The 26440-nt window shown below is 45.8% G+C and overlaps 2 protein-coding genes across 2 annotated transcripts in view; one reads left to right on the top strand and one right to left on the bottom strand.

Moving 5' to 3' along the window:
- LOC141212736 (uncharacterized) overlaps positions 1-18662 on the bottom strand; it is a 72574-nt gene extending 53912 nt beyond the window's left edge. Inside the window, exons 1-8 of the mRNA XM_073665044.1 lie at positions 18605-18662; positions 15790-15935; positions 15481-15660; positions 15274-15397; positions 15093-15190; positions 14804-14894; positions 2273-3596; positions 2201-2207 (exon numbers count right to left, since the gene is read on the bottom strand). Coding sequence (XP_073521145.1) covers positions 2201-2207; positions 2273-3596; positions 14804-14894; positions 15093-15190; positions 15274-15397; positions 15481-15660; positions 15790-15867 — 1902 coding nt within the window. The 5' untranslated portion in view covers positions 15868-15935; positions 18605-18662. The remainder of the gene's footprint in view (positions 1-2200; positions 2208-2272; positions 3597-14803; positions 14895-15092; positions 15191-15273; positions 15398-15480; positions 15661-15789; positions 15936-18604) is intronic.
- A 4837-nt stretch (positions 18663-23499) lies between these two features.
- LOC141212747 (uncharacterized) overlaps positions 23500-26440 on the top strand; it is a 55568-nt gene continuing 52627 nt past the window's right edge. The window contains exon 1 of the mRNA XM_073665058.1: positions 23500-23585. The gene's annotated coding sequence lies outside the window, so the exon portion shown is untranslated. The remainder of the gene's footprint in view (positions 23586-26440) is intronic.

A 26440-nucleotide genomic window follows, 5' to 3' on the forward strand; every position in this document is an offset into this window, starting at 1 on the left:
GATTCATGCCCACACTTCTAGCACCAATTTGTGAGGGGTCAACTCTGTGGTAGGCGCTGGTTCACACAGGGATGCAGTCCACAGGTTCAAACAAACTGGTGGTTTATTAAATGTCCATAAACCAGGTAGGAAACAAAAATATCTCAGCCTCTTTCAGGTTCCAAACAGAACAAAACATAAAATAACCAGTCCCTACAGCACGCCCTCAATCGTTTAAATGCAGATGCCTTTCTCTGCCTTCAGCAAGATCTGAGCAGCATATGCAAGCCTGCTCACCTTGCACAACACACACAGACAGACAGACTGAGACAGGCGCAGCCGTCTTAAATCAGGCCTTCCAAGACCTGAACTGGAGGTAAGTGAGCAGCTGATCCCACCTAGCTCTTTCAGCTGTTCCGGGTACATTAAATACCTTTCAGCACTATGTGTGCTGGAGCCTGCTTTTCCGAGTCCTACATCACCAAGGCTTGGCACCTTGGGGACACATACCTCCCGTCCAAGACCTGTTCGGCTGCAACCTTACAGTATTCATGGAACGTCTTAAGCTGTTGCTCAGATTCCATCCAGATGATTAAAATATCGTCAATGTAATGGTAGTAGGCAAGAGGCCTGATGGTACATGAGGACAAGAAGTCACTTTCAAGCTTGGCCATGAAAAGATTTGCGCACTGTGGAGCCATTTTACTTCCCATTGCTGTACCAGTCTCCTGTAGATAAATGTTGTTATGAAATTCAAATAATTGTGAGTGAGGATGAATTTTGTAAGTTTCACCACAAAGGTGAAACAATCCTCCTTCTCTGTTTGCTTTCCCTCCCAGTACCTTTTCTTTCTACCACGGTTAGGTTTCTGGAAAGTTATACTTATTCCTTTTATTTTTGGTTCTCATTAGCTTGTCTTCTTTGCCCTATATGAATGGGTTTCTCACTCAGGGTTTTTCATATCTTACTTCACACTTTTCTTTCCCTTTATTGACAGTGTGTTGCGGCCTCCTCTCTGATACGAGAAACTCCTCAAATGCCTATTTAAGGGTTAGGTCCTAGGTTGTGTTTTTAGTTGTGCAGCTATGGCCTTTCTAATCTGTACAGAGACCAGTAGGGTGCAGTCGCGGCATTCTCCTCTGTGTGGGTTCTCCCGTGGCTATCAAGATGCACTTTCTAGTTAAAACATTTCCCACATTTTGAACCTGAAAAAAGCTTCTCCTCTGTGTGACTTTTCTGATGTTTCTTAAGAGATGATTCCCATGTAAAATATTTCCCACACTCTGAACATGAAAAAGTTTCACCCCTGTGTGACTTTTCTGATGTGTATTAAGAGTTGATTTCCGTGTAAAATAATGTGAGTCACAACACTGCTGGAACAGCACCAACACGGGACCCGAGTATGAGTTTTTTTATTTTATCAAGGCCAAACATGAAAAAAGGGTTGTCTTAGTAGTGAACAACCCCTTTAAGAAGATCCAATTTTCGGTTAAAACGTTTTCAACATTCTGAACATGAAAAAGGCTTCTCCTCTGTGTGATTTCTTTGAAGTTTATTAAGAATTGATTTCCAAGTAAAACATTTCCCACATTAAGAACAGGAAAAAAGCTTCTCACCTGTGTGACTGCTCAGTCTGGTGCTTAACAAAATTTGATTTCTGTATGAAATATTTCCTACATTCTGAACAATAACGGACGGACGGGCTTCAGCACATAACATTGATTCAGGTAATGCCATTCATTAGCTTTTATCCCTTTGTCCACGTGACATAGTGATTGCGCTTCATACTTTTTGACAGCTGTTTCTGTTCCCTATGGGCACCTTTCTACACTATTAACAATATTGGTTGTAGTTTTAAGTTCTCCATAAGGTGGCAGCATGGTCATTACACAGCACCATACAAATTAATAGTGACAATTGCTTCACAGACATAGGTATTTTTCAATGCTATTATTAGATTCATTTTTACTTTTACATGTCATGAGATAGCAATATAGTCACATTTGTGAATAACATTGTAAACTAGTGATTCATGATTTTTGGTGACATTGGGATATAAAAAGTTTACACATATACTGTTTAGATTGCATATTTATTAGCCCGTCCATATTTGTGAAGCACTGTGATTAGTTTTATCATGTTTTAAATAATGATTTTTTTCCAATAAAATTTGATTTTATGGTTCAAATACTCGTTTAAAGACTTTTCTTAAGGGGCTTACGTCCCGTCTGAGAAGAGGAAATGTATTCTGAACAATAAAAATATAATTTAAGAAAATAAAAAAGGCTTTTACCCTGTGTGACTTCTCTGGTGACTAAGAAGAGATGATTTATCTACAAAACATTTCCCACATTCTGAACATGAAAAAGACTTCTCCCCTGTGTGACGTCTCTGATGTTTCTTAAGAGATGATTTCCGTGTAAAATATATCCCACATTCTGAACATGAAAAAGGCTTCTCCCCTGTGTGAGTTCTCTGATGCATATTAAGATGTGATTTCTGTACAAAACTTTTCCCACAATCTGAACATGAAAAAGGCTTCTCCCCTGTGTGGGTTCTCTGGTGCTTAACAAAATCTGATTTCTGGCGAAAACATTTCCCACATTCTGAACATGAAAAAGGCTTCTCCCCTGTGTGGATTCTCTGGTGCTTAACAAAATCTGATTTCTGGTTAAAACATTTCCCACATTCTGAACATGAAAAAGGCTTCTCCCCTGTGTGAGTTCTTTGATGTGTAAAAAGAGTTGATTTATCTAGAAAACATTTTCCACATTCTGAACATGAAAAAGGCATCTTCCCTGTGTGAGTTATCTGATGTCTGATAAGCTTTGATTTCTCTATAAAACATTTTCCACATTCTGAACATGAAAATGGCTTCTCCCCTGTGTGAGTTCTCTGATGTGTATTAAGAGTTGATTTCTTTGCAAAACATTTCCCACATTCTGAACATGAAAAAGGCTTCTCCCCTGTGTGAGTTCTCTGATGTGTGATGAGATGTGTTTTCTCTGTAAAAGATTTCTCACATTCTGAACATGAAAATGGCTTCTCGCTTCTGTGGATTCTCTGGTGGCTATCAAGATTTGTTTTCCATTTAAAACATTTCCCACATTCTGAACATGAAAAAGGCTTTTCCCCTGTGTGGACTCTCTGGTGATTGAGAAGAGATATATTCTTCACAAAACATTTCCCACATTCTGAACATGAAAATGGCTTCTCCCCTGTGTGAACTCTCTGGTGACTAACAAGATCTGATTTCTGGTTAAAACAACTCCCACACGAAAATCTATTATCTGCTGTGTGAATTTTTTGATGTTTAAGAAAAGACGTTTCAAGCGGAAAATGATTTCCATATTCTGAATGTGAAAATGGCTTTTTTGCTTTAGAAGCAATTCGTTTTTTAATGCTTATTTTGTGACTTTGATTTTCCTTAGTAGTCGGTAATGAATCAGAAGATAGAACCTGTTTCAAAGGATCAGATGACAGATCTTTGCTGTGAAGGAATGATGGTATATCTGGAATAATGGCATTCGCTTCAATTGTATCCTGTGAGATCTCAAAATTATTTGATTTGAAAATTGAAGACGTCAGCTGTTCCTCTGATCTCCTGGTACAGACATCTGCCAAGAAGAAAACCAATTATTATTTTTTTTAATAAAGTATCCTTGAATTTTATATTTTTGAACATTTCTACTTAAACTGTCAGTAAAAATGGCAAGTTATGCAAAAAAATTGAATTATTCACCAAGACACTGATAGTTCACAGTCTAATAGAAAACCTCATAGCATGAAGCAGTAGACCGTGGTGTTCAACCGATTGTTCATTCTGCCTCCCAAATATGGAATAAAAAGCCACAAAAGAATATTATGCAGTCAAAAATAATACCAATAAAAACTTCTATTCATCCCACAAAAAACAAGTCCCCACTCAGGTCCATCATCTGTCAATGGAAAAACAGAGGTTTCCACATTATTAGTGGCTCAAAGGCTTTTGAAAAGCAACATGGCTTCCATAAACCAATCCAGCAATATCCACTCCCCCAAAGTCAGATCTCCCCCTCGCTTCTGAGCCTTGCAGTGCCCCCAAGCCACATTTAGCCTCCATGTATTTGACATTACTATAGTGAGAAGAACCCACTTAATTGATGTTGTGTGTCTCCTTTAGCACAATATGGGCACTATGTGTTGGGTAATGAAATTATATATTTGCAATTTTCAATCTACAACATCCAGTGTGTGTTAATCTCAGGAAAGTGCCTGTGGAGTCAAAATACTCACTACTCCTATAGATTATTTCACTGAGAATTATAATTTCCAAAATTGAGTCACTTTATGGGGATTTCTACTGCTCTGGTTTTCTGCCATTTTGTTATATTAGGGCTTCTGTAATTGTGTCCCATCTCCTCCGGGATCTGCTCCTGTGACGTCACTAGGAGCCGCCTTATTCATCCTGCAGGTGGCGCTGGTGATGGAGGAGACGTCAGAACCAGAAGTTCTGGGTGGTGCAGGCTCTGTCCAGCCAGTAAGATTAGGGTGCCTGGGACCAGTAGTACCATCCAGTCTAGCAGTATGGGTGTGTGTGCTGTCCAGCTGGAGTAATCTGCTCCCTGCTTCAGCCAACTGGAAAGCACCACACCCTACTAAAGCTGGAAGCATATTGCTGGAAGCTGCCAGATACAGCCTTGTTCTCCTCTGGTTCAGTCCTCTGTGCTCAGCTCCCGGCTTGTGTATTTGTTTCTGTTGTGACCTCGGCCCGTTTACTGACTACTGGTGTCTTCTGATTTTGTATTTTCTCAGCCCTGCTGGTTCTGACCCGGCTACCTGACTATTCTTCTTGCCGTCTCACTCCACAGAACTGCAGGTAAGGCCACAGCCCCACTATCAGTATTTGTTCAGGATTCGGTCAGTATTTTCTCTCCGGAGTGGGAGCCAAAACCAGGTGAGGAACAATCAGAGAAAAAGGTATAATAGAAACAAGTCACCAATTCTGCATTTATCACCCACTCCTGGTTTTGGCTACCATTCCTGAGAAAATACTGACCAAATACTGATAGTGGGGCCGTGGCCTTACACCCTGGCCCAAGCCTTGAGGTCTCTGTGTAAGTCCAGATATATGTGTAGGGGTTAACTCCTTTACCCCCCCAAAGCCTGTTTTCACCTTCATGACCAGTCCAAATTTTACAATTCTGACAAGTATCACTTTATGAGGTAATATCTGTGGAACTGACAAATAAAAACTGGAAAATGCCACTGCTCCTTCACACGCGGCAAGTTCAGCCGCAGGCAAGCCACCGGCCGGGGCTCCCTGCGTGCTCATGCCGCCAGCTCCACATCCAAGTAATCAGCACTGACAGCTTCAAGCATCGGACATCAAAACGCCGACGCAACGAGTTATTGCGGACCTTCTCACATAGGTCCCGCTGCTCGTCTCTCGTGGACTGTCATTCAGGAATGTTAATGGACAGTAATTAACTTCTAACTTGCATACAAGCATCGGGCAATAAAACGCCGACACAGTGAGTTATTGGGGACCTTCTTACATAGGTCCCGCTGCTCGTCTCTCGTGGACTGTCAGTCAGGAATGTTACTGGACGGTAAGTAACTTCTAACTTGCATACAAGCTCTAAACACATGGTGTGTATGGTGTATATGCAAAATCGTGCAGGTCCATGTAAACCTCATTGGTTGTATATATATATATATATATATTTTTTTTTATCGGTTTATATGCAAATTTTTCTTCATTTGTGCGGTCATTGGATTGATTATATATGATATAGCATAACCAGTGAGGTATTGTTTTTTGATATACAGATTGCTATTATATGGCTATTAAACTGCATTGATGTCATTTATACAGTCTAGATTGACCAATAAGGATCAGACTGCAGGATCCTCCACAACATATACAGTACAGACCAAAAGTTTGGACACACCTTCTCATTTAAAGATTTTTCTGTATTTTCATGATTATGAAAATTGTACATTCACACTGAAGGCATCAAAACTATGAATTAACACATGTGGAATTATATACTTAAAAAAAAAGTGTGAAACAACTGAAAATATGTCTTATATTCTAGGTTCTTCAAAGTAGCCACCTTTTGCTTTGATGACTGCTTTGCACACTCTTGGCATTCTCTTGATGAGCTTCAAGAGGTAGTCACCGGAAATGGTCTTCCAACAATCTTGGAGGAGTTCCCAGAGCTGCTTAGCACTTGTTGGCCCTTTTGCCTTCACTCTGCGGTCCAGCTCACACCAAACCATTCAGGTCTGGTGACTGTGGAGGCCAGGTCATCTGGCGTAGCACCCCATCACTCTCCTTCTTGGTCAAATAGCCCTTACACAGCCTGGAGGTGTGTTTGGGGTCATTGTCCTGTTGAAAAATAAATGATGGTCCAACTAAACGCAAACCGGATGGAATAGCATGTTGCTGCAAGATGCTGTGGTAGCCATGCTGGTTCAGTATGCCTTCAATTTTGAATAAATTCCCAACAGTGTCACCAGCAAAGCACCCCCACACCATCACACCTCCTCCTCCATGCTTCACGGTGGGAACCAGGCATGTAGAGTCCATCCGTTCACCTTTTCTGCGTCGCACAAAGACACGGTGGTTGGAACTAAAGATCTCAAATTTGGACTCATCAGACCAAAGCACAGATTTCCACTGGTCTAATGTCCATTCCTTGTGTTCTTTAGCCCAAACAAGTCTCTTCTGCTTGTTGCCTGTCCTTAGCAGTGGTTTCCTAGCAGCTATTTTACCATGAAGGCCTGCTGCACAAAGTCTCCTCTTAACAGTTGTTGTAGAGATGTGTCTGCTGCTAGAACTCTGTGTGGCATTGACCTGGTCTCTAATCTGAGCTGCTGTTGACCTGCGATTTCTGAGGCTGGTGACTCGGATAAACTTATCCTCAGAAGCAGAGGTGACTCTTGGTCTTCCTTTCCTGGGGTGGTCCTCATGTGAGCCAGTTTCTTTGTAGCGCTTGATGATTTTTGCAACTGCACTTGGGGACACATTCAAAGTTTTCCCAATTTTTCGCACTGACTGACCTTCATTTCTTAAAGTAATGATGGCCACTCGTTTTTCTTTACTTAGAATTTGTATTATGGCAAGAAAAAAGCAGCTAACAGTCTATTCAGTAGGACTATCAGCTGTGTATCCACCTGACTTCTGCACAACACAACTGATGGTCCCAACCCCATTTATAAGGCAAGAAATCCCACTTATTAAACCTGACAGGGCACACCTGTGAAGTGAAAACCATTTCCGGTGACTACCTATTGAAGCTCATCAAGAGAATGCCAAGAGCGTGCAAAGCAGTCATCAAAGCAAAAGGTGGCTACTTTGAAGAACCTAGAATATAAGACATATTTTCAGTTGTTTCACACTTTTTTGTTAAGTATATAATTCCACATGTGTTAATTCATAGTTTTGATGCCTTCAGTGTGAATGTACAATTTTCATAGTCATGAAAATACAGAAAAATCTTTAAATGAGGTGTGTCCAAACTTTTGGTTTGTACAAACTTTTGGTCTGTACTGTATACAGTGCCTACAAGTAGTATTCAACCCCCTGCAGATTTAGCTGGTTGACACATGCAGAATTAACTTGGCATTGTGATATTTGTACTGTAGATCAGCCTGGAAGTGGGAAATGCACTGCAGCAACTTTTTTTTTTTTTTTTAAATGTTAAAAGTTAATTCAGAGGGTCATTTATTATTCAACCCCTCAAACCACAAGAATTCTGTTTGGTCCCCCTAAAGTATTAAGAAGTAGTTCAGGCACCAAGAATAATGAGCTTCACATGTGTGGATTAAAGATATCTTTTGCCAGCCTTTTCTGACTATTTAAGACCCTCCCCAAACTTGTGAACAGCACTCAGACATGGTCAACATGGGAAAGCCAAAGGAGCATTCCAAGGCCATCAGAGACAAGATCGTGGAGGGTCACAAGGCAGGCAAGGGGTACAAAACCCTTTCCAAGGAGTTGGGCCTACCTGTCTCCACTGTTGGGAGCATCAGCCGTAAGTGGAAGGCTTATGAAACTACTGTTAGCCTTCCACGGCCTGGACAGCCTTTGAAAGTGTTCTCCCGTGCCGAGGCCAGGCTTGTCCGAAGAGTCAAGGCTAACTCAAGGACAACAAGGAAGGAGCTCCGGGAAGATCTCATGGCAGTGGGGACAATGGTTTCAGTCAATACCATAAGTAACGTACTCCACCGCAATGGTCTCCGTTCCAGACGAGCCCGTAAGGTACCTTTACTTTCAAAACGTCATGTCAAGGCTCGTCTACAGTTTGCTCATGATCACTTGGAGGACTCTGAGACAGACTGGTTCAAGGTTCTATGGTCTGATGAGACCAAGATCGAGATCTTTGGTGTCAACCACACACGTGACGTTTGGAGACTGGATGGCACTGCATACGACCCCAAGAATACCATCCCTACAGTCAAGCATGGTGGTGGCAGCATCATGCTGTGGGGCTGTTTCTCTGCCAAGGGGCCTGGCCATCTGGTCCGCATCCATGGGAAGATGGATAGCACGGCCTACCTGGAGATTTTGGCCAAGAACCTCCGCTCCTCCATCAAGGATCTTAAGATGGGTCGTAATTTCATCTTCCAACAAGACAACGACCCAAAGCACACAGCCAAGAAAACCAAGGCCTGGTTCAAGAGGGAAAAAGTCAAGGTGTTGGAGTGGCCTAGTCAGTCTCCTGACCTTAACCCAATTGAAAACTTGTGGAAGGAGCTCAAGAATAAAGTCCACATGAGACACCCAAAGAACCTAGATAACTTGGAGAAGATCTGCTTGGAGGAGTGGGCCAAGATAACTCCACAGACCTTTGCCGGCCTGATCAGGTCTTATAAAAGACGATTATTAGCTGTAATTGCAAACAAGGGTTATTCCACAAAATATTAAACATAGGGGTTGTATAATAATTGACCCACACTTTTATGTTTAAAATTTAATAAAATTCAACTGAGCAGCATAACTTTTTGGTTTGTAAGATTTATGCTTCTGTTCATAAAACCTACTCTCGTTTGCAGTTTGAAGGCTCTAACTTATTTGCATCTTATCAAACCAGCTAAATCTGCAGGGGGTTGAATACTACTTGTAGGCACTGTATATAGTGCATGTGGTTTACTTTGTTTTTTTCATAACAATATTTACGGGTACATATATATATATATATATATATATATATACATACACACACACACACACACACACAGTGGGTGCGGAAAGTGTTCAGACCCTTTGCTCAGTATTGAGTAGAAGCCCCCTTTTGATGTAGTACAGCAATGAGTCTTCTCAGGAATGACGCAACAAGTTTTTCACACTTGGATTTGGGGATCCTCTGCCATTCTTCCTTGCAGATCTTCTCCAGTTCCGTCAGGTTGGATGGTGTACATTGGTGGACAGTCATTTTCAGGTCTCTCCAGGGATGCTCAATTGGATTTAGGTCAGGGCTCTGGCTGAGCCAGTCAAGAATGGTCACAGAGTTGTTCTGAAGCCACTCCTTTGTTATTTTAGCTGTGTACTTAGGGTAATTGTCTTGTTGGAAGGGGAACCTTCGGCCAAGTCTGGAAGAGGTTTTCATCCAGGATATCTCTGTACTTGGCCGCATTCATGTTTCCTTCAATTGCAACCAGTCGTCCTGTCCCTGCAGCTGGAAAAACACCCCCATAACATGATGCTGCGACCACCATGTTTCACTGTTGGGATTGTATTGGGCAGGTGATGAGCAGTGCCTGGTTTTCTCCACACATACCGCTTAGAATTATCACCAAAAAGTTCTACCTTCGCCTCATCAGACCATAGAATCTTATTTCTCATAGTCTGGGATTCCTTCATGTGTTTTTGAGCAAACTCAATGCAGGATTTCATGTCTTGCACTGAGGAGAGACTTACAGTGCCTACAAGTAGTATTCAACCCCCTGCAGATTTAGCTGGTTGACACATGCAGAATTAACTTGGCATTGTGACATTTGTACTGTAGATCAGCCTGGAAGTGGGAAATGCACTGCAGCAAATATTGCTTTTTTTTTCTTTTTTTTTTAACGTTAAAAGTTAATTCAGAGTGTCATTTATTATTCAACCCCTCAAACCACAAGAATTCTGTTTGGTCCCCCTAAAGTATTAAGAAGTAGTTCAGGCACCAAGAATAATGAGCTTCAAATGTGTAGATTAAAGATCTCTTTTGCCAGCCTTTTGTGACTATTTAAGACCCTCCCCAAACTTGTGAACAGCACTCAGACATGGTCAACATGGGAAAGACAAAGGAGCATTCCAAGGCCATCAGAGACAAGATCGTGGAGGGTCACAAGGCTGGCAAGGGGTACAAAACCCTTTCCAAGGAGTTGGGCCTACCTGTCTCCACTGTTGGGAGCATCATCCGTAAGTGGAAGGCTTATGGTACTACTGTTAGCCTTCCACGGCCTGGACAGCCTTTGAAAGTGTCCTCCCGTGCCGAGGCCAGGCTTGTCCAAAGAGTCAAGGCTAACCCAAGGACAACAAGGAAGGAGCTCCGGGAAGATCTCATGGCAGTGGGGACATTGGTTTCAGTCAATACCATAAGTAACGTACTCCACCGCAATGGTCTCCGTTCCAGACGAGCCCGTAAGGTACCTTTACTTTCAAAGCGTCATGTCAAGGCTCGTCTACAGTTTGCTCATGATCACTTGGAGGACTCTGAGACAGACTGGTTCAAGGTTCTATGGTCAGATGAGACCAAGATCGAGATCTTTGGTGCCAACCACACACGTGACGTTTGGAGACTGGATGGCACTGCATACGACCCCAAGAATACCATCCCTACAGTCAAGCATGGTGGTGGCAGCATCATGCTGTGGGGCTGTTTCTCAGCCAAGGGGCCTGGCCATCTGGTCCGCATCCATGGGAAGATGGATAGCACGGCCTACCTGGAGATTTTGGCCAAGAACCTCCGCTCCTCCATCAAGGATCTTAAGATGGGTCGTAATTTCATCTTCCAACAAGACAACGACCCAAAGCACACAGCCAAGAAAACCAAATCCTGGTTCAAGAGGGAAAAAGTCAAGGTGTTGGAGTGGCCTAGTCAGTCTCCTGACCTTAACCCAATTGAAAACTTGTGGAAGGAGCTCAAGAATAAAGTCCACATGAGACACCCAAAGAACCTAGATAACTTGGAGAAGATCTGCATGGAGGAGTGGGCCAAGATAACTCCACAGACCTGTGTCGGCCTGATCAGGTCTTATAAAAGACGATTATTAGCTGTAATTGCAAACAAGGGTTATTCCACAAAATATTAAACATAGGGGTTGTATAATAATTGACCCACACTTTTATGTTTAAAATTTAATAAAATTCAACTGAGCAACATAACTTTTTGGTTTGTAAGATTTATGCTTCTGTTCATAAATCCTACTCTCGTTTGCAGTTTGAAGGCTCTAACTTATTTGCATCTTATCAAACCAGCTAAATCTGCAGGGGGTTGAATACTACTTGTAGGCACTGTATGTCGGTCCACTGGTGGAAGACTGCAGTGACTTTGTGAAACTTTCTCCCATCTCCCTGCTGCATCTCTGGATCTCAGACACAGTGATCTTGGGGTTTTTCTTTACCTCTCTCACCAAGGTTCTTCTCCCACGATTGCTCAGTTTGGCTGGACGGTCAGGTCTAGGAAGGCTTCTGGTGGTCCCAAACTTCTTCCATTTAAGGATTATGGAGGACATTGTGCTCTTAAGAACCTTGAGTAATGCAGAAATTCTTTCGTAACCTTGGCCAGATCTGTGCCTGCCTTGCCACGCTTCAGTATAAACAACCAAAGGTTTAGCTTTGCTTAACATGAACATCACAGCTCCAGAGCTCGTGCCTCCAGGCCCTCTCCACACTAAATGCTCTGAAAGGCCGGGAGCCCACTAGCATAAGGTATCTGATCCGATATGCTAATGACATTCAGCTCATGCTCGCTGCGAGCGGGAGTCGAATGTCAGTGCTCTGATCCTCTAGCACAGAGAGGATCGCAGCACAGCTGCGGAGGGAATGGAGAAATCAATTTCTCCAACTCCTCTGTTGCTGGTGTCGGAGGGAATCGAACTGCGCTCGGGTGATATCCGAGTGCAGTGCGATGTTTCACACGCACCCAAAGTCTTATATATGTGTGTGTGATCTGAATCCAGCATGCTGCGATTTTTTTTCAGCGCGATCGTAATCTAATCGGTGCTGGAAAAAAAAACGCCACTGAGCCCACCACCGATTTTTGCAATCCGATCGGATGGCAGAGGGGGCTCTGTCCCTCTGCCTGTCTTCTAAATGCTGCGATGGATGTCAATCACAGTAATTCGGGGGTTAAAGTGCTGGGAGCGGTGCCCTGAGTGTTGGGTGTCAGCTATCATATCAGCTGACAGCCAGTGGCGATTGTGTGTGCATAGCTCCTGGGCACACAAAATCGCCTGGACGTATACATAAGTCAAGGTCATGAAGGTGTTAAAGGGTGATGAGCAAGACAATCCCTGGGATTTGGAAAACGGAATAGATAGAGCCAAGCCTGTTTGTGGTGGCCATCTTTTGAGCTGCCAGGTGACCACGAACAGTGACCCCAATACATTGTGTCTGCAAACTATTCCAGCAAGATCTGCATTCAAATAGCTAAATGGCGCTCCTTCCCTTCTTAACCTGCCATGTGCCAGACAGTAGGGTACAACCGTATATAAGGTATTGTCAGATTCAAGAGAAGTTGGAAAATAATTTGTAAGGTCCATTTGTTTCCTATTATCCTTTGTGAAGAATTCCAAAGTTATCACCACATAAAGTGACACATGTCAGATTTGAAAAATGGGGCCTAATTAGGAAAACAAAACTGGCTGCAGGAAGGGGTTAAATCAGAGTATTTTGGACACTAACTACTATAGTCAAAACTGTGAGTATAGACAACAACACATCTACTGAAATGATCAAACTCAACAGTCTTCATCAGTAATAAATAAGTAACTAGTGGTGAAACCTCTCTGGGGTAATTGGAGTATGGGGCTCAATGGCTCTTGGCAATCTAAAATTTCTATTTATTTTTCAATTGATTTTCTCACTTGTCAGCACGTTCTACGTACGCTGTCATTTGGCTTTGTAGTTTACAGATCTGGGCAGGTAATGGTCAGCGTCTTCTAATCCCAGGGGGTCAGTGGACCTCCCAGGTTGCAAGTTCTCTAGAAAAGGGCTTTCACTGCCCTAAGCCAAACCTGGGCAAAGTGCGGCCCGCACATCCGGCCCTCTGGCTGCTCGAGTCCAGCCCACGGACTGAAATGGCCGAGGGGCTGGAAAACAGTGGCCTACGGGACGCACCACGCCCTCCCCCACCGCCTGCTCGCCGGCCGTCTGCTGTCTCCAAACTCTCCATCCGCGCCGACTACATTGGTGGAGGAGGGGCCTTTGGCCCCTTCCTCCACAAATCAGTATGTGAAGCAGCGGAGAGGGCAACAGAGGCAGAGCGTCGGGTGAAGCGAGGTGAGCATGGGCTCTCATGCCGAGCATGGGGCAGGCCATTGGGCTCTCATGCCGAGCATGGGGAAGGCCATGGGGCTCTCATGCTGAGCATGGGGCAGGACATGGGGCTCTCATGCCGAGCATGGGGCAGGCCATGGGGCTCTCATGCCGAGCATGGGGCTCATGCTGCATATGGGCAGGCTGTGTGGAGCTCATGCTGTATATGGGGAGGCTGTGTGGGGCTCATGCTGAATATGGGCTGTATGGGGGCTCATGCTGTATATGGGGAGGCTGTGTGGGGGCTCATGCTGTATATGGGGAGGCTGTGAGGGGGCTCATGCTGTATATGGGGAGGCTGTGAGGGGGCTCATGCTGTATATGGGGAGGCTGTGTGGGGGCTCATGTTGTATATGGGGAGGCTGTGTGGGGGCTCATGCTGTATATGGGGAGGCTGTGTGGGGGCTCATGCTGTATATGGGGAGGCTGTGTGGGGGCTCATGCTGTATATGGGGAGGCTGTGTGGGGCTCATGCCGTATATGGGGAGGTTGGGTGGGGGCTCATGCTGTATATGGGGAAGCTGTGCGGGGGCTCATGTTGTATATGGGGAGGCTGTGTTGAACTCATGCTGTGTATGGGGAGGCTGGGTGGGGGCTCATGCTGTATATGGGGAAGCTGTGTTGAACTCATGCTGTATATGGGGAGGCTGTGTGGGGCTCATACTGCATATGAGCAGGCTGTGTGGGGCTCATACTGCATATGAGCAGGCTGTGTGGGGCTCATGCTGTATATGGGGTGGCTGTGTGGGGCACATACTGCATATGAGCAGGCTGTGTGGGGCTCATGCTTTATTTGAGGAGGCTGTGTGGGGGCTCATGCTGTATATGGGGAGGCTGTGTGGGGGCTCATGCTGTATATGGGGAGGCTGTGTGGGGGCTCATGCTGTATATGGGGAGGCTGTGTGGGGGCTCATACGATATATAGAAGGGGCTGTATTCAGGTTTAAGTGGTATATAGTTAGAGGTCAGCATGCTTAATTCAGCTCCATATTAATGTAATTAATTGATGCAATTAATTATTAATTATATTAATATTATCATTAATATATTGATATTAATATTGAGCAGAATTAATTTCAGCCAATTGGTTCGGCCCTTCACAACAGTCACGATCTCTAATGTGGCCCCTCGGGAAAATGAATTGCCCACCCTTGCCCTAACAGTTTTTGGGTGGAGGAGAATGTTGTGGTCTAGCGGCAAAATGGTGATCACACGATTGTGATACGTCCGGACTACACCACCGATAAAGCAGCCACAGCCGCTGACTGAGAAGAATCTGTGACTTCTCTGCATTTATTGGTTACTACTCACCTGGGTAGTCATATGTAGGAATCTCCTCTTTACACCGCTCATCACCCCTCACATATGTCTCTGTAGTATTAATATGGCTCAGATCTTCACCCTGAAACAAATATTGTAAAAGTCACAGACAGATGGAGAAGTCACATCTATGATCGGCTCTAATCCTGCCATCTCCACCGTTCTCATTACACAAGTATAAAACATATAATACTGGTGGATAAAACAAGACTGAACACAAGACCTTCACAGCTGTCTACACATCATAGGGGAAATCTCATGACACCTTCTCTCCATCTACCTGATGATCCTGAGGAATATTGGGATCTTCTTGTTTACAGTCCTGTGGAAGAAGAGGACGGGGACATCTCTCTGGTGTTGTCCTCTTACTGGATAGATCTGGAGGAAACACATACAGGGACTGAATCCATTCTTTACATACAGATAATTATAGGCCGTGTGTATTTAGTCCTGTCTATTACCTGGAGATGTGAGGGGCTGAGGAACCGCCATCATGATGTCCTTGTACAGATCTTTGTGTCCTTCTAAATATTCCCACTCCTCCATGGAAAAATAGACAGCGACATCCTGACACCTTATAGGAACCTGACACATACAATGATACTGTCATCCCCCTGATACCTTCATAGCGTTACTGTATAATGTGCCAGCATTCCCAGCAGTGTCACCTCTCCAGTCAGCAGCTCAATCATCTTGTAGGTGAGTTCTAGGATCTTCTGGTCATTGATGTCTTCATGTATCAGGGGGTGAGGTGGAGGTCCCGTGATTGGGCTCAGGGGTCTTCCCCATCCCTCAGACACAGGGTCCTGACAGCGCTCACTAGAGGTCTTCTTCACTATTCTGTAATCCTGGTTATAGAGAGACACATTAATAAATCTCCCTCCAGACTTTTCCAGAGTCCTCACCTCTCAAGTTCTGTCCATCTGTTATTCCCATAGATAAGAATGATGTAATGTGACGTCATCAGAATCTCTCACCTCTCCAGTAACCCGGAAGAGGATCTCTAGGGTGAGGTGTAATATCCTCTCCGTCATCTTGTCTCTATCCATATCCATCCTTGATGAGTAAATCAGGAAATTCTCTTATATAGATCTTCACTGAGAGGATCTGATATTGTAGAGACCTGAATGAGAAGATGATGAGCCGATGTAACATCATAAAAATCCTGTGTAATAATACAATTACTGGAGATAATAAGGGAAACATATGAGGAGATTTATTATTTTACAGTATTTAGTTTTCTTCTTTACATCTACTAATAAAACCTATATATTTTAGGCCACAGACAACAAGCAGTTTCTTCCTTGGAGTTTGCATCTGAATACGTTTCTCATAGACTCATCTTCCATAAAGCTAAATGAAAAATAATTACTTCATGATGAGGACGACATCTTCATCTTCTACTATGTCTCTAGAGACATATTTAGCCAGAGTCGGTCACTGACTACATCTCCTCCGGTCGTCTATATGAATGTTTCCCGTCTTCACTGGACTGTAATTTTCTATCACGTTAGATCTCATGTTTGATTCACACTCAGAAGTTTGAGGCTTTTATAAAAGTTTGTTTGAAAAAGCATGGAGACAAGAGATATTTAATGCCAAATTCTCCATATGTATTTTTCTTTCTCTGGATATGATGGGATATTTTTTAACATTTTCATGCAGGTTTCCCTACATTGCATGAAAAACACCCCAAAAAAATAAAATTGGGGATGGAGGTACTGGGGGAACATTATACTGTGTGTGGGAACCAAGAAAGGGGCACTGTACTATGGGAGCAATACATGATTCCTGCACAAAAAATCACCTCACAATTTGTCTATCTTCAGGGTAAATCACTATCTAACCATGTGATTAGAGCTGATACTATTAAGCTAAAGTTTCTAAACAGACTTTCTTCAAATCCATAAAGGGGCACTTTTCCGTGTTTTTCATGCCAGAACTGTTGGAGGATTATTAAAGGTGATAGTTTTCCCACCAATTAGTCCCCAGCGCGACTTTTGATCACCCAGGGCAGCGCGCCGTCATCTGTGCGTCCTGCTCATCTCTTGTTGGGACCTGTAGATTATTTTTTTGCTCCTTCATTCACAGTCGGAGCCGGCAGAACTTTCTCATTTCTTTGTAGCTTCACTATACGACATCCGGCTTTTCTGTAAGGCCGTGTTCATACAGTGCAGAAATACTGTGTTTTTGGCTTTCTGCAAGATTCGCACCAAACTACAGAATAACAATCTTCTCTAATTAATGCCGCATTTTTTAGGCCTTTTCCTCCTTATTTATCACAAGGGGGCACAATTCTCATGAAATCACATCCACTTTGCTTGGACAGTTAGGCCGGTTTCACACGTCCGGATATTTCCGGTACAGGAAAAACCAGTACCGGAGATATCCGCAGCCGTGTGTGGCACACGTGTGGCAACCATGTGCTGCCCGTGTGCCGCATCAGGAGCACACATATCGGCGCTTAGGAATCAGTGTACAGTTAGCGCTGTTCCTCATCATTGTTTCCTGCTGGCGCTGTGATCAGCACCAGCAGGGACAATGATGAGAGTAGTAGCTGTAATCCATGGGACAGATCACTCGTGCAGCAAGCGGGCCCCAGAGCTGCCCTCAGCAAGTGACAGGAAACCGCTCATGAGCTCAGCGCAGCTCTGGGGCCCGCTCGCTGCAGGAGTCATTCTCTTCAGTTCCTCGGTGTGATCGGTCGCATGGATTACAGCAGGTGACACTTAGGTGAGAATATGGATTTTTTTTTTTCTATTTTTACAGGTGTAGAAACCGGGAGCAGACTACTACTCTCATCATTGTCCCTGCTGGTGTTGATCGCAGCGCCAGCAGGGACCAATGATGAGGGCAACGTCCAGCACCCCCTGGCGCTTGGGAACAGCGCTAACTGTACACTAATTCCCAACTGCCGGTATGTGTCACATGGATGGCATCCGGGTGCGTTATGTGTTTATATGGATCCTTTGACTTGAATGGAGCTGTGTGGTCCGTGCTGACGGCCAAAAACGGATATGTCTACACGTGGATCACACGGACACACGCTCCGGAATGTGATTCCATGAAATATCAGCCCTCTGTGGTCTGAAGACGCTGCAGAAATCTGCGGTTTTGGTGTATTTTTTCTCTATAGGCTTCTTCTGAAAAAAAAAAGCATGAAGAAAAAAACACTGTAGCATTTTTAAGTGCAGAATCAAAGCTTTTCTGTACTAATAAAAAAGCATTAAAAACGCATCTTCACATCTGCACCAAAATTGCATCAAATAAGCAGGAAAACGCATAAAAGAAACGCAGGAAATACCAATAGTCAGAGAAGATTGTTACTGCGTCGTGTGCTGCAGACATCTACAGAAAATGTGCAGAAAAGAAGCATTAAAGAAAACGCCGCACTTAATCTACATGTGAACACGGCCACAGCGTTACGCTGTTAATACATTTCTTATAAGTTTAATAGAGAAAAAATATCAATCACGGCATTTACAGATTCCCATAAAGTGAAGTGAATATTATAAGTGTAATTTATGCGCTTCACAGGGAGGAGCTACGAAGATGTCCGAGAGGGGAGTATGAGCCGGAGAACAGCGGAGACGGGACGGGACAGTGCCACAGAATACGGGACGGGACAGTCCCATAGAGTACGGGACGCTGGGAGCTGTGCCACAGAAACCGCTGAGAAATAATCATCTAATGCTGCGATTCCAGGATTATTCTAGAGGGAATCGGCTGCGATATCCCCTGTGCAATATATATCTAGTATTAATGCTCCAGTAATGGGGGATCTCCACATACCTCCACCTGCAGAGCCGCCACCACATATATGGCTGCTCTGTGCGCACAGGAGCTGTGAGGAGGTCACAGGAGGGGAGGAGTCAGGGGTCACATGATCAGGGGCCTCAGTGGATGCAGGACTCTGCTGTGCTGGTTGTCATGGTGCTGGATGAGCTGAAGTTTATGTGTGGGGTCAGGAGGGGTTTACAGTGTGGATGTAGCAGAGCCGCGTGTGTACGAGGTGTATGGAGCGGAGCCGTGTGTGTACGAGGCGTACGGAGCAGAGCCGCGTGTGTACGAGGTGTACGGAGCGGAGCCGCGTGTGTACGAGGTGTACGGAGCGGAGCCGCGCGTGTACAAGGCGTACGGAGCGGAGCCGCGCGTGTACGAGGCGTACGGAGCGGAACCACGCGTGTACGAGGCGTACGGAGCGGAGCCGCGCGTGTACGAGGCGTACGGAGCGGAGCCGCGCGTGTACGAGGCGTACGGAGTGGAGCCGCGCGTGTACGAGGCGTACGAAGCGGAGCCGCGCGTGTACGAGGCGTACGGAGCGGAGCCGCGCGTGTACGAGGCGTACGGAGCGGAGCCGCGTGTGTACGAGGCGTACGGAGCGGAACCGCGTGTGTACGATGCTTACAGAGCGGAACCGTGCGTATACGAGGAGTACGGAGCGGAACCGTGCGTGTACGAGGCGCACGGAGCGGAACCGTGTGTGTATGAGGCATACGGAGCAGAACCGTGTGTGTACGAGGTGTTCAGAGCGGAACCGTGTGTGTACGAGGTGTACGGAGCGGAACCGTGTGTGTACGAGGTGTACTGAGCGGAACCGTGTGTGTACGAGGTGTACTGAGCGGAACCGTGTGTGTACGAGGTGTACTGAGCGAAGCCGGGCCTGTACGAGGTGTACTGAGCGGAGCAGCGCGTGTACGAGGTGTACTGAGCGGAGCCGCGCGTTTACGAGGTGTACTGAGCGGAGCCGCGCGTGTACGAGGCGTACGGAGAGGAGCCGAGTGTTCGAGGCATTCGGAGCGGAGCCGCGTGTGTACGAGGTGTACGGAGCGAAACTGCGTGTGTACGAGGCGTGCGGAGCGGAACCGTGTGCGTATGAGGTGTACGGAGCGGAGCCACGCGTGTCCCCGCTTTCCCCCACATTTCCCAGAATAATGCAAAGTCACGTCCAATTATTATGGGATTCAATAGGTCCTTAACGACCGCCACTTCATGAGATGTGGTGCCACAGTCCGTGTTTACATCCACCGGGGCCATTGGCCCAGGAATCAGTCCATGAGGGAGTGTGGCCCTTATCAGGGTCTCCAAACTTCCTGAGTCCAATAGTCCAGAGACTTGTGCCCCCTTTACTGACACTGAGCATGCCTGAGGGCCCTTGCCATGTTGAGAAAACGCGTCGCAGGCAGGGTAGGCAAAATAAGAGCAACGTCGGCCCATGTTGCAGTCCATTGGCTCAGAGTTTACGGAACACCGGGCGGCAGTATGGCCAGGGGTATGACATCTCCAACACACTATATTATGAGGTGGGACGTTGGGCAGCAACTCAGACCCCTCCTGAACTCTATGACGCCCCCCAGGTGTGGCGCTAGCTACCTTCTTTTGGTTGTCCGCTGCCTTTTGAGAACCCCAGTATTGAGAGACTACGACCCCTTGTTTTTCCAACGGACTCTCAACCGCCTGGTATCTTTCCACCAACCCCACCAAGTCATCGGCATTATGGGGATCTCCCTGAGCAACCCAGGATTTCACCAACTTCGGAAGAGAGTGTATAAAACTGTCTATAATGACCTTCTCCACCATCTGTGCTGGGGAAGAAGATTCAGGTTGCAACCACTTTTGGACCAGGTGTAGGAGGTCGAACATCTGGGACCGGGGAGGTTTGTCACTGCAATAGGCCCAGTAGTGCACCCATTGCGCCCTGACAGTCAGAGTCACTGCTAAGCGTGCCAAAATCTCAGTTTTCAACTTAGCGTACTCTTTCGCGTCCTGCAAGGCCAAGTCATAGGCCTTCTGCGGCTCACCTGTCAAATGTGGCGCCAGCACCTCCGCCTACTGCTCCGGAGACAATTTTTCCCGCTCTGCCACCCTCTCAAAGACAGTCAAGAACGCCTCAACGTCATCACCCGGGGTCTTCTTTTGTAATGCTCTTCTTACCGTCTTCCTGACGTATGAGTCATCACCTGGATCTGAGGATGTGGCGGTCGTCCTGCCATGGATCTGCTCTGCCAAGATTTTCATTTGTCTTTGCTGCTGTTGGATCTGCTGCATCAGAAGTTTATTTGTTTCCTGCTGCAGCATGCTCTGCTGGTACTGCTGCTGGTGTTGCGCTTGTTGCGCCTGCTGTGCCTGCAACAAATGTTTAAGCAGGTACTCCATTTTGTCTGGCGACACTTGCTGGCTTATGGCGGACTTCACCCAGGACATATACGTCTTCTTGCAGCAGTCACACTGCTGCTTGGGATCTGTGCCCGTGCTTCTAGCACCAATTGTAGGGATTTGTACTCACTGAGCCACGTTGGAGGTAGGCACAGATTCACACAGTGATGCAGTCCGCGGGTTCAAACAAACTGGTGGTTTATTTAGTCTCCATACAACAGTGAGGAAACAAAAGTAACAGCCTTTTCCTGGCACAAAAAGGAATAACAGAACAAAGCTCAAAATAACAAGTCCATGCAGCACGGCTTCAGCCGTTTAAACAAAGTGCCTTCCTCTGCCTCCTGCAGAGTCTAAGGAGCACATGCAAGGTCTGCTCACCTTGCCCAACACACACAGACTGATAGAGACAGGCGCCGTTGTCTTAAATCAGCCTTCCAAGACCTGGACTGGAGGTAAGTGAGCAGCTGTTTCCCCACCCCCCAGCTCTTTCAGCTGCTCGTAAAACCGGCCCTGTAATCCGGGCCAATTAAATTCCTCTCAGTACTATGTGTGCTGGAGCCGGCTTCTCCCAGTCCTATATCACCGAAGCTTGGTACTTCGGGGACACATACCTCCCGTCCACGACCTGTCCGGCAGCCACCTTACAATATATATATATATATATATATATATATATATATATAGTACAGACCAAAAGTTTGAACACACCTTCTCTCTTAAAGATTATTCTGTATTTTCATGACTATGAAAATTATACATTCACCCTAAAGGCATCAAAACTATGAATTAACACATGTGGAATTATATACTTAACAAAAAAGTGTGAAACAACTGGTGCGGGGGTGCTTTGCTGGTGACACTGTTGGGGATTTATTCAAAATTGAAGGCATACTGAACCAGCATGGCTACCACAGCATCTTGCAGCGGCATGCTATTCCATACGGTTTGCGTTTAGCTGGATCATCATTTATTTTTCAACAGGACAATGACCCCAAACACACCTCCAGGCTGTTTAAGGGCTATTTGACCAAGAAGGAGAGTGATTGGGTGCTACGCCAGATGACCTGGCCTCCACAGTCACCAGACCTGAACCCAATCGAGATGGTTTGGGGTGAGCTGGACCGCAGAGTGAAGGCAAAAGGGCCAACAAGTGCTAAGCATCTCTGGGAACTCCTTCAAGGTTGTTGGAAGGCAAGAAGTCCCACTTATTAAACCTGACAGGGCACACCTGTGAAGTGAAAACCATTTCTGGTGACTACCTCTTGAAGCTCATCAAGAGAATGCCAAGAGTTTTGCAAAGCAGTCATCAAAGCAAAAGGTGGCTCCTTTGAAGAACCTAGAATATAAGACATATTTTCAGTTGTTTCACACTTTTTTGTTAAGTATATAATTCCACATGTGTTAATTCATAGTTTTGATGCCTTCAGTGTGAATGTACAATTTTCATAGTCATGAAAATACAGAAAAATCTTTAAATGAGAAGGTGTGTCCAAACTTTTGGTCTGTACTGTATGTGTATAGGGTCAGTATGTATATATTCTGTACTGCATGTGTAGATTTATAAAGATAAGTGATATAGTGATCGTACACCTCGTACACACACCGCTCTGCTCCGTACACCTTGTACACGCGTGGCTCCGCTCCGTACACCTCGTACAAACGCGGATCCGCTCCATACATCTCGTACACACGCGGCTCCGCTCCGTACACCTCGTACATGTGCGGCTCCGCTCCGTACACCTCGTACATGCACGGCTCCGCTCCGTGCACCTAGTACATGTGCGGCTCCGCTCCGTACACCTCGTACACTCGTGCCTCCGCTCCGTACATCTCGTACACACACGGATCTGCTCCGTACACCTCGTAAACACGCGGCTCCGCTCCATACATCTCGTAAACACGCGGCTCCGCTCCGTACTCCTCGTACACACGCGGCTCCGCCCCGTACATCTCGTACACACGTGCGGCTCCGCTCCGTACACCTCGTACACATGCGGCTCCGCTCTGTACACCTCGTACACACGCGGCTCCACTCCGTACACCTCATACACACTCGGCTCCGCTCCGTACACCTCGTACACGCGCGGCTCCGCTCCGTACACCTCGTACACGCGTGGCTCCGTACACCTCGTACACGTGCGGCTCCGCTCCGTACACCTCGTACACGCGCGGCTCTGCTCCGTACACCTCGTACACGCGCGGCTCTGCTCCGTACACCTCGTACACACACGGCTCCGCTCCGTACACCTCGTACACACGCGGCTCTGCTCCGTACACCTCGTACACACACGGCTCCGCTCCGTACACCTCGTACACACGCGGCTCCGCTCCGTACACCTTGTACACACACGGCTCCGCTTCGTACACCTCGTACACACGCGGCTCTGCTCCGTACACCTCGTACACACGCGGCTCTGCTACATCCACACTGTAAACCCCTCCTGACCCCACACATAAACTTCAGCTCATCCAGCACCATGACAACCAGCACAGCAGAGTCCTGCATCCACTGAGGCCCCTGATCATGTGACCCCTGACTCCTCCCCTCCTGTGACCTCATCACAGCTCCTGTGCGCACAGAGCAGCCATATATGTGGTGGCGGCTCTGCAGGTGGAGGTATGTGGAGACCCCATTACTGGGCGCAGGGGGTATTAACCCCTTCAGCACCGAGACTCTTTTGGGGTCTTGTGTTGCCCCTTTATAAGAATCATAAGGTCTTTGTTCTGTTTCCTGTAATGGATACATACGACCCAACTATGGAGACAGGAAGGAAGGAAACGTATTGTTCTCATAGTACAGGACCCCTTTACTGGCCCCACAGTGTAATGCCCCCATTATGCCCCTTATCCAGGATGTTGATGCCCCCACACAGTGTAATGCCCCCATTATGCCCCTTATGCAGGATGTATGATGCCCCCACACAGTGTAATGCCCCCATTATGCCCCTTATACAGGATGTATGATGCCCCCACACAGTATTATGCCCGTTATGCAGTTTGTATGATGCCCCCACACAGTGTAATGCCCCCATTATGCCCCTTATGCAGGATGTATGATGCCCCCACACAGTGTAATGCCCCTTATGCAGGATGTATGATGCCCCCACACAGTGTAATGTCCCCGTTATGTCCCTTATGCAGTATGTATGATGCCCCCCACACAGTGTAATGCCCCCATTATGCCCCTTATGCAGTGTGTATGATGCCCCCCACACAGTATAATGTTCCCATAGTACCACCTGAGGTTTTACAGTTGGAATAATCCCTCTGGAGTTGGTTTTCCCTTTGCCTGCTCCCCTACATGTAGACCCTCGAGCATGTATACATGCATGTAGGGGAGCAGGCCTTACTAGATATCGAGGCTTTGTACAGTAATATACCGCATGAGGATGGTATCAGAGGAGTAAGACGTTTCTTGAAATCGAGATCGATAGAGTGTAGCAGACATAATGACTTCATGGAGGATCTTCTAAAATTCACTCTTACTCATAACTCCTTTGTTTTTGACAGGAAGTACTTCCACCAGCTCAGGGGTACTGCGATGGGTAGCCTCTGTGCCCCCTCATATGCTAACTTATCCCTGGACTGGTGGGAGGAATCCACAATATTCAGGGATGATGATAAGTGATGGCATCCATATATTGGGGTATGGTACAAATATCTTGATGACATTTTTATCACCTGGTCAGGGACGAGTGAACAATCTTTTGAATTTGTCGGGGAACTCAACATCAATAGAGTGGGCCTGAGATTTACATCTGAATTTATTATAATAATAATTTTTATTTTTATAGCGACAACATATTCCACAGCACTTTACAATTTTAGGGGGGACTTATACAGACAATACAGACTTTACAGAATAAGCATAACTCAGAAATTAAAAGGAGTGAGGGCCCTGCTCGCAAGCTTACAGTCTGTAAGGAAATAGGGGAGACACAAAAGGTAAAATGTACATATATTGTATAATACAGCCTTAATATACTAAATAGGGTAAGTACATAACACCACATGAACTGGTCGCCAGCCAGTATGTGCCAGTATTTTTGAAGAAAATTTTAATATGGGCCAAACTGGGACAGTTAGATAAGTGTGTTGAGGTGATAGGCCAATCTAAAGAAATGGGTTTTTACGGCACGCTTAAAACTGTGAGTATTGGGAATTAATCAAATTGTCCTGGGTAATGCATTCCAAAGAATTGGTGCAGCATGCGAGAAAACTTGGAGACGGGAGTGAGAGGTTCAGATTATGGAAGATTTTAGTTTTAAGTCATTAGCAGAACGGAGGGCACGGGTAGGGTGATAGACTGACACGAGGGAGGTGATGTAGGGCGGTGCAGAATCGTCAAGAGCTTTGTGGGTAAGAGCAATAAGTTTATATTGAACTCTGTATTGGATGGGCAATCAGTGCAATGACTGGCACAGGGAAGAGGCATTGTTGTATCGGTTGGTGAGGAATATGACCCTGACTGCTGCGTTCAGGACGGATTGGAGAGGGGAATGTTTAGAAAGAGGGAGACCGATAAGTAAAGAGTTGCAATAGTCCAGACGAGAATGAATAAGAGCTACAGTAAGAGTTTTTACAGAGTCAAAGGTAAGAAAATTTCTGATTCTAGAGATGTTTTGGAGGTGTAGATGACACGAGCGAGCGATTTGATGTGAGGAGTGAAGGAAAGATCTGAATCAAGTATGACCCCAAGACAGCGGGCATTTTGCTGGCGAGTAATGATGGAGCCACAAACGGAGATGGCAATATTGGGCATAGGTAGGTTAGTGGAGGGAGGAAATACGAGTAGTTCAGTTTTTGACAGATTCAATTTTAGATAGAGGGAGGACATAGTGTTAGAGTCAGCGGAAAGACAATCACTGGTATTTTGTAATAATGCAGGGGTGATGTCCGAAGAAGAGGTGTATAATTGGGTGTCATCAGCATAGAGATGGTACTAAAAACCGAATCTGCTGATTGTTTGTCCAATAGGAGCGGAATATAAGGAGAAAAGAAGGGGGCCTAAGACTGATCATTGAGGAACCACGACAATAAGGGGAAGGGGAGAGGAAGAGGAGCCAGCAAAAGACACATTGAAGGAGCAGGCAGAGAGGTAGATCCACAGTGTCGAATGCTGCAGAGAGATCCAGGAGAATCAGCAGGGAGTAGCGACCATTAGATTTGGCTGTTAGTAGATCATTAGACATTTTAGTGAGTGCAGTTTCAGTAGAATGTAAAGAGCGGAAACCAGATTGTAAAGGGTCAAGAAGGGAGTTATCTGAGAGATAGCAGATTAGACAGCAGTGGATCAGTCATTCCAGGAGTTTAGAGATAAAGGGAAGATTGGAAATAGGTCTGTAGTTAGCAGCACAGTTCTGGTCGAGGGATGTTTATTTAAGTAATGGATGTATGCTGGCGTGTTTAACCCCTTTATGACCCAGGGCATATTAGTACGTATCTGTGCCCTGGGCCTGATGCGTATTAATA

The sequence above is a fragment of the Phyllobates terribilis genome, unplaced genomic scaffold (genome assembly GCF_046119375.1).
Source record: "Phyllobates terribilis strain yellow unplaced genomic scaffold, ASM4611937v1 Scaffold_183__1_contigs__length_3771566, whole genome shotgun sequence".
NCBI lineage: Eukaryota > Metazoa > Chordata > Amphibia > Anura > Dendrobatidae > Phyllobates > Phyllobates terribilis.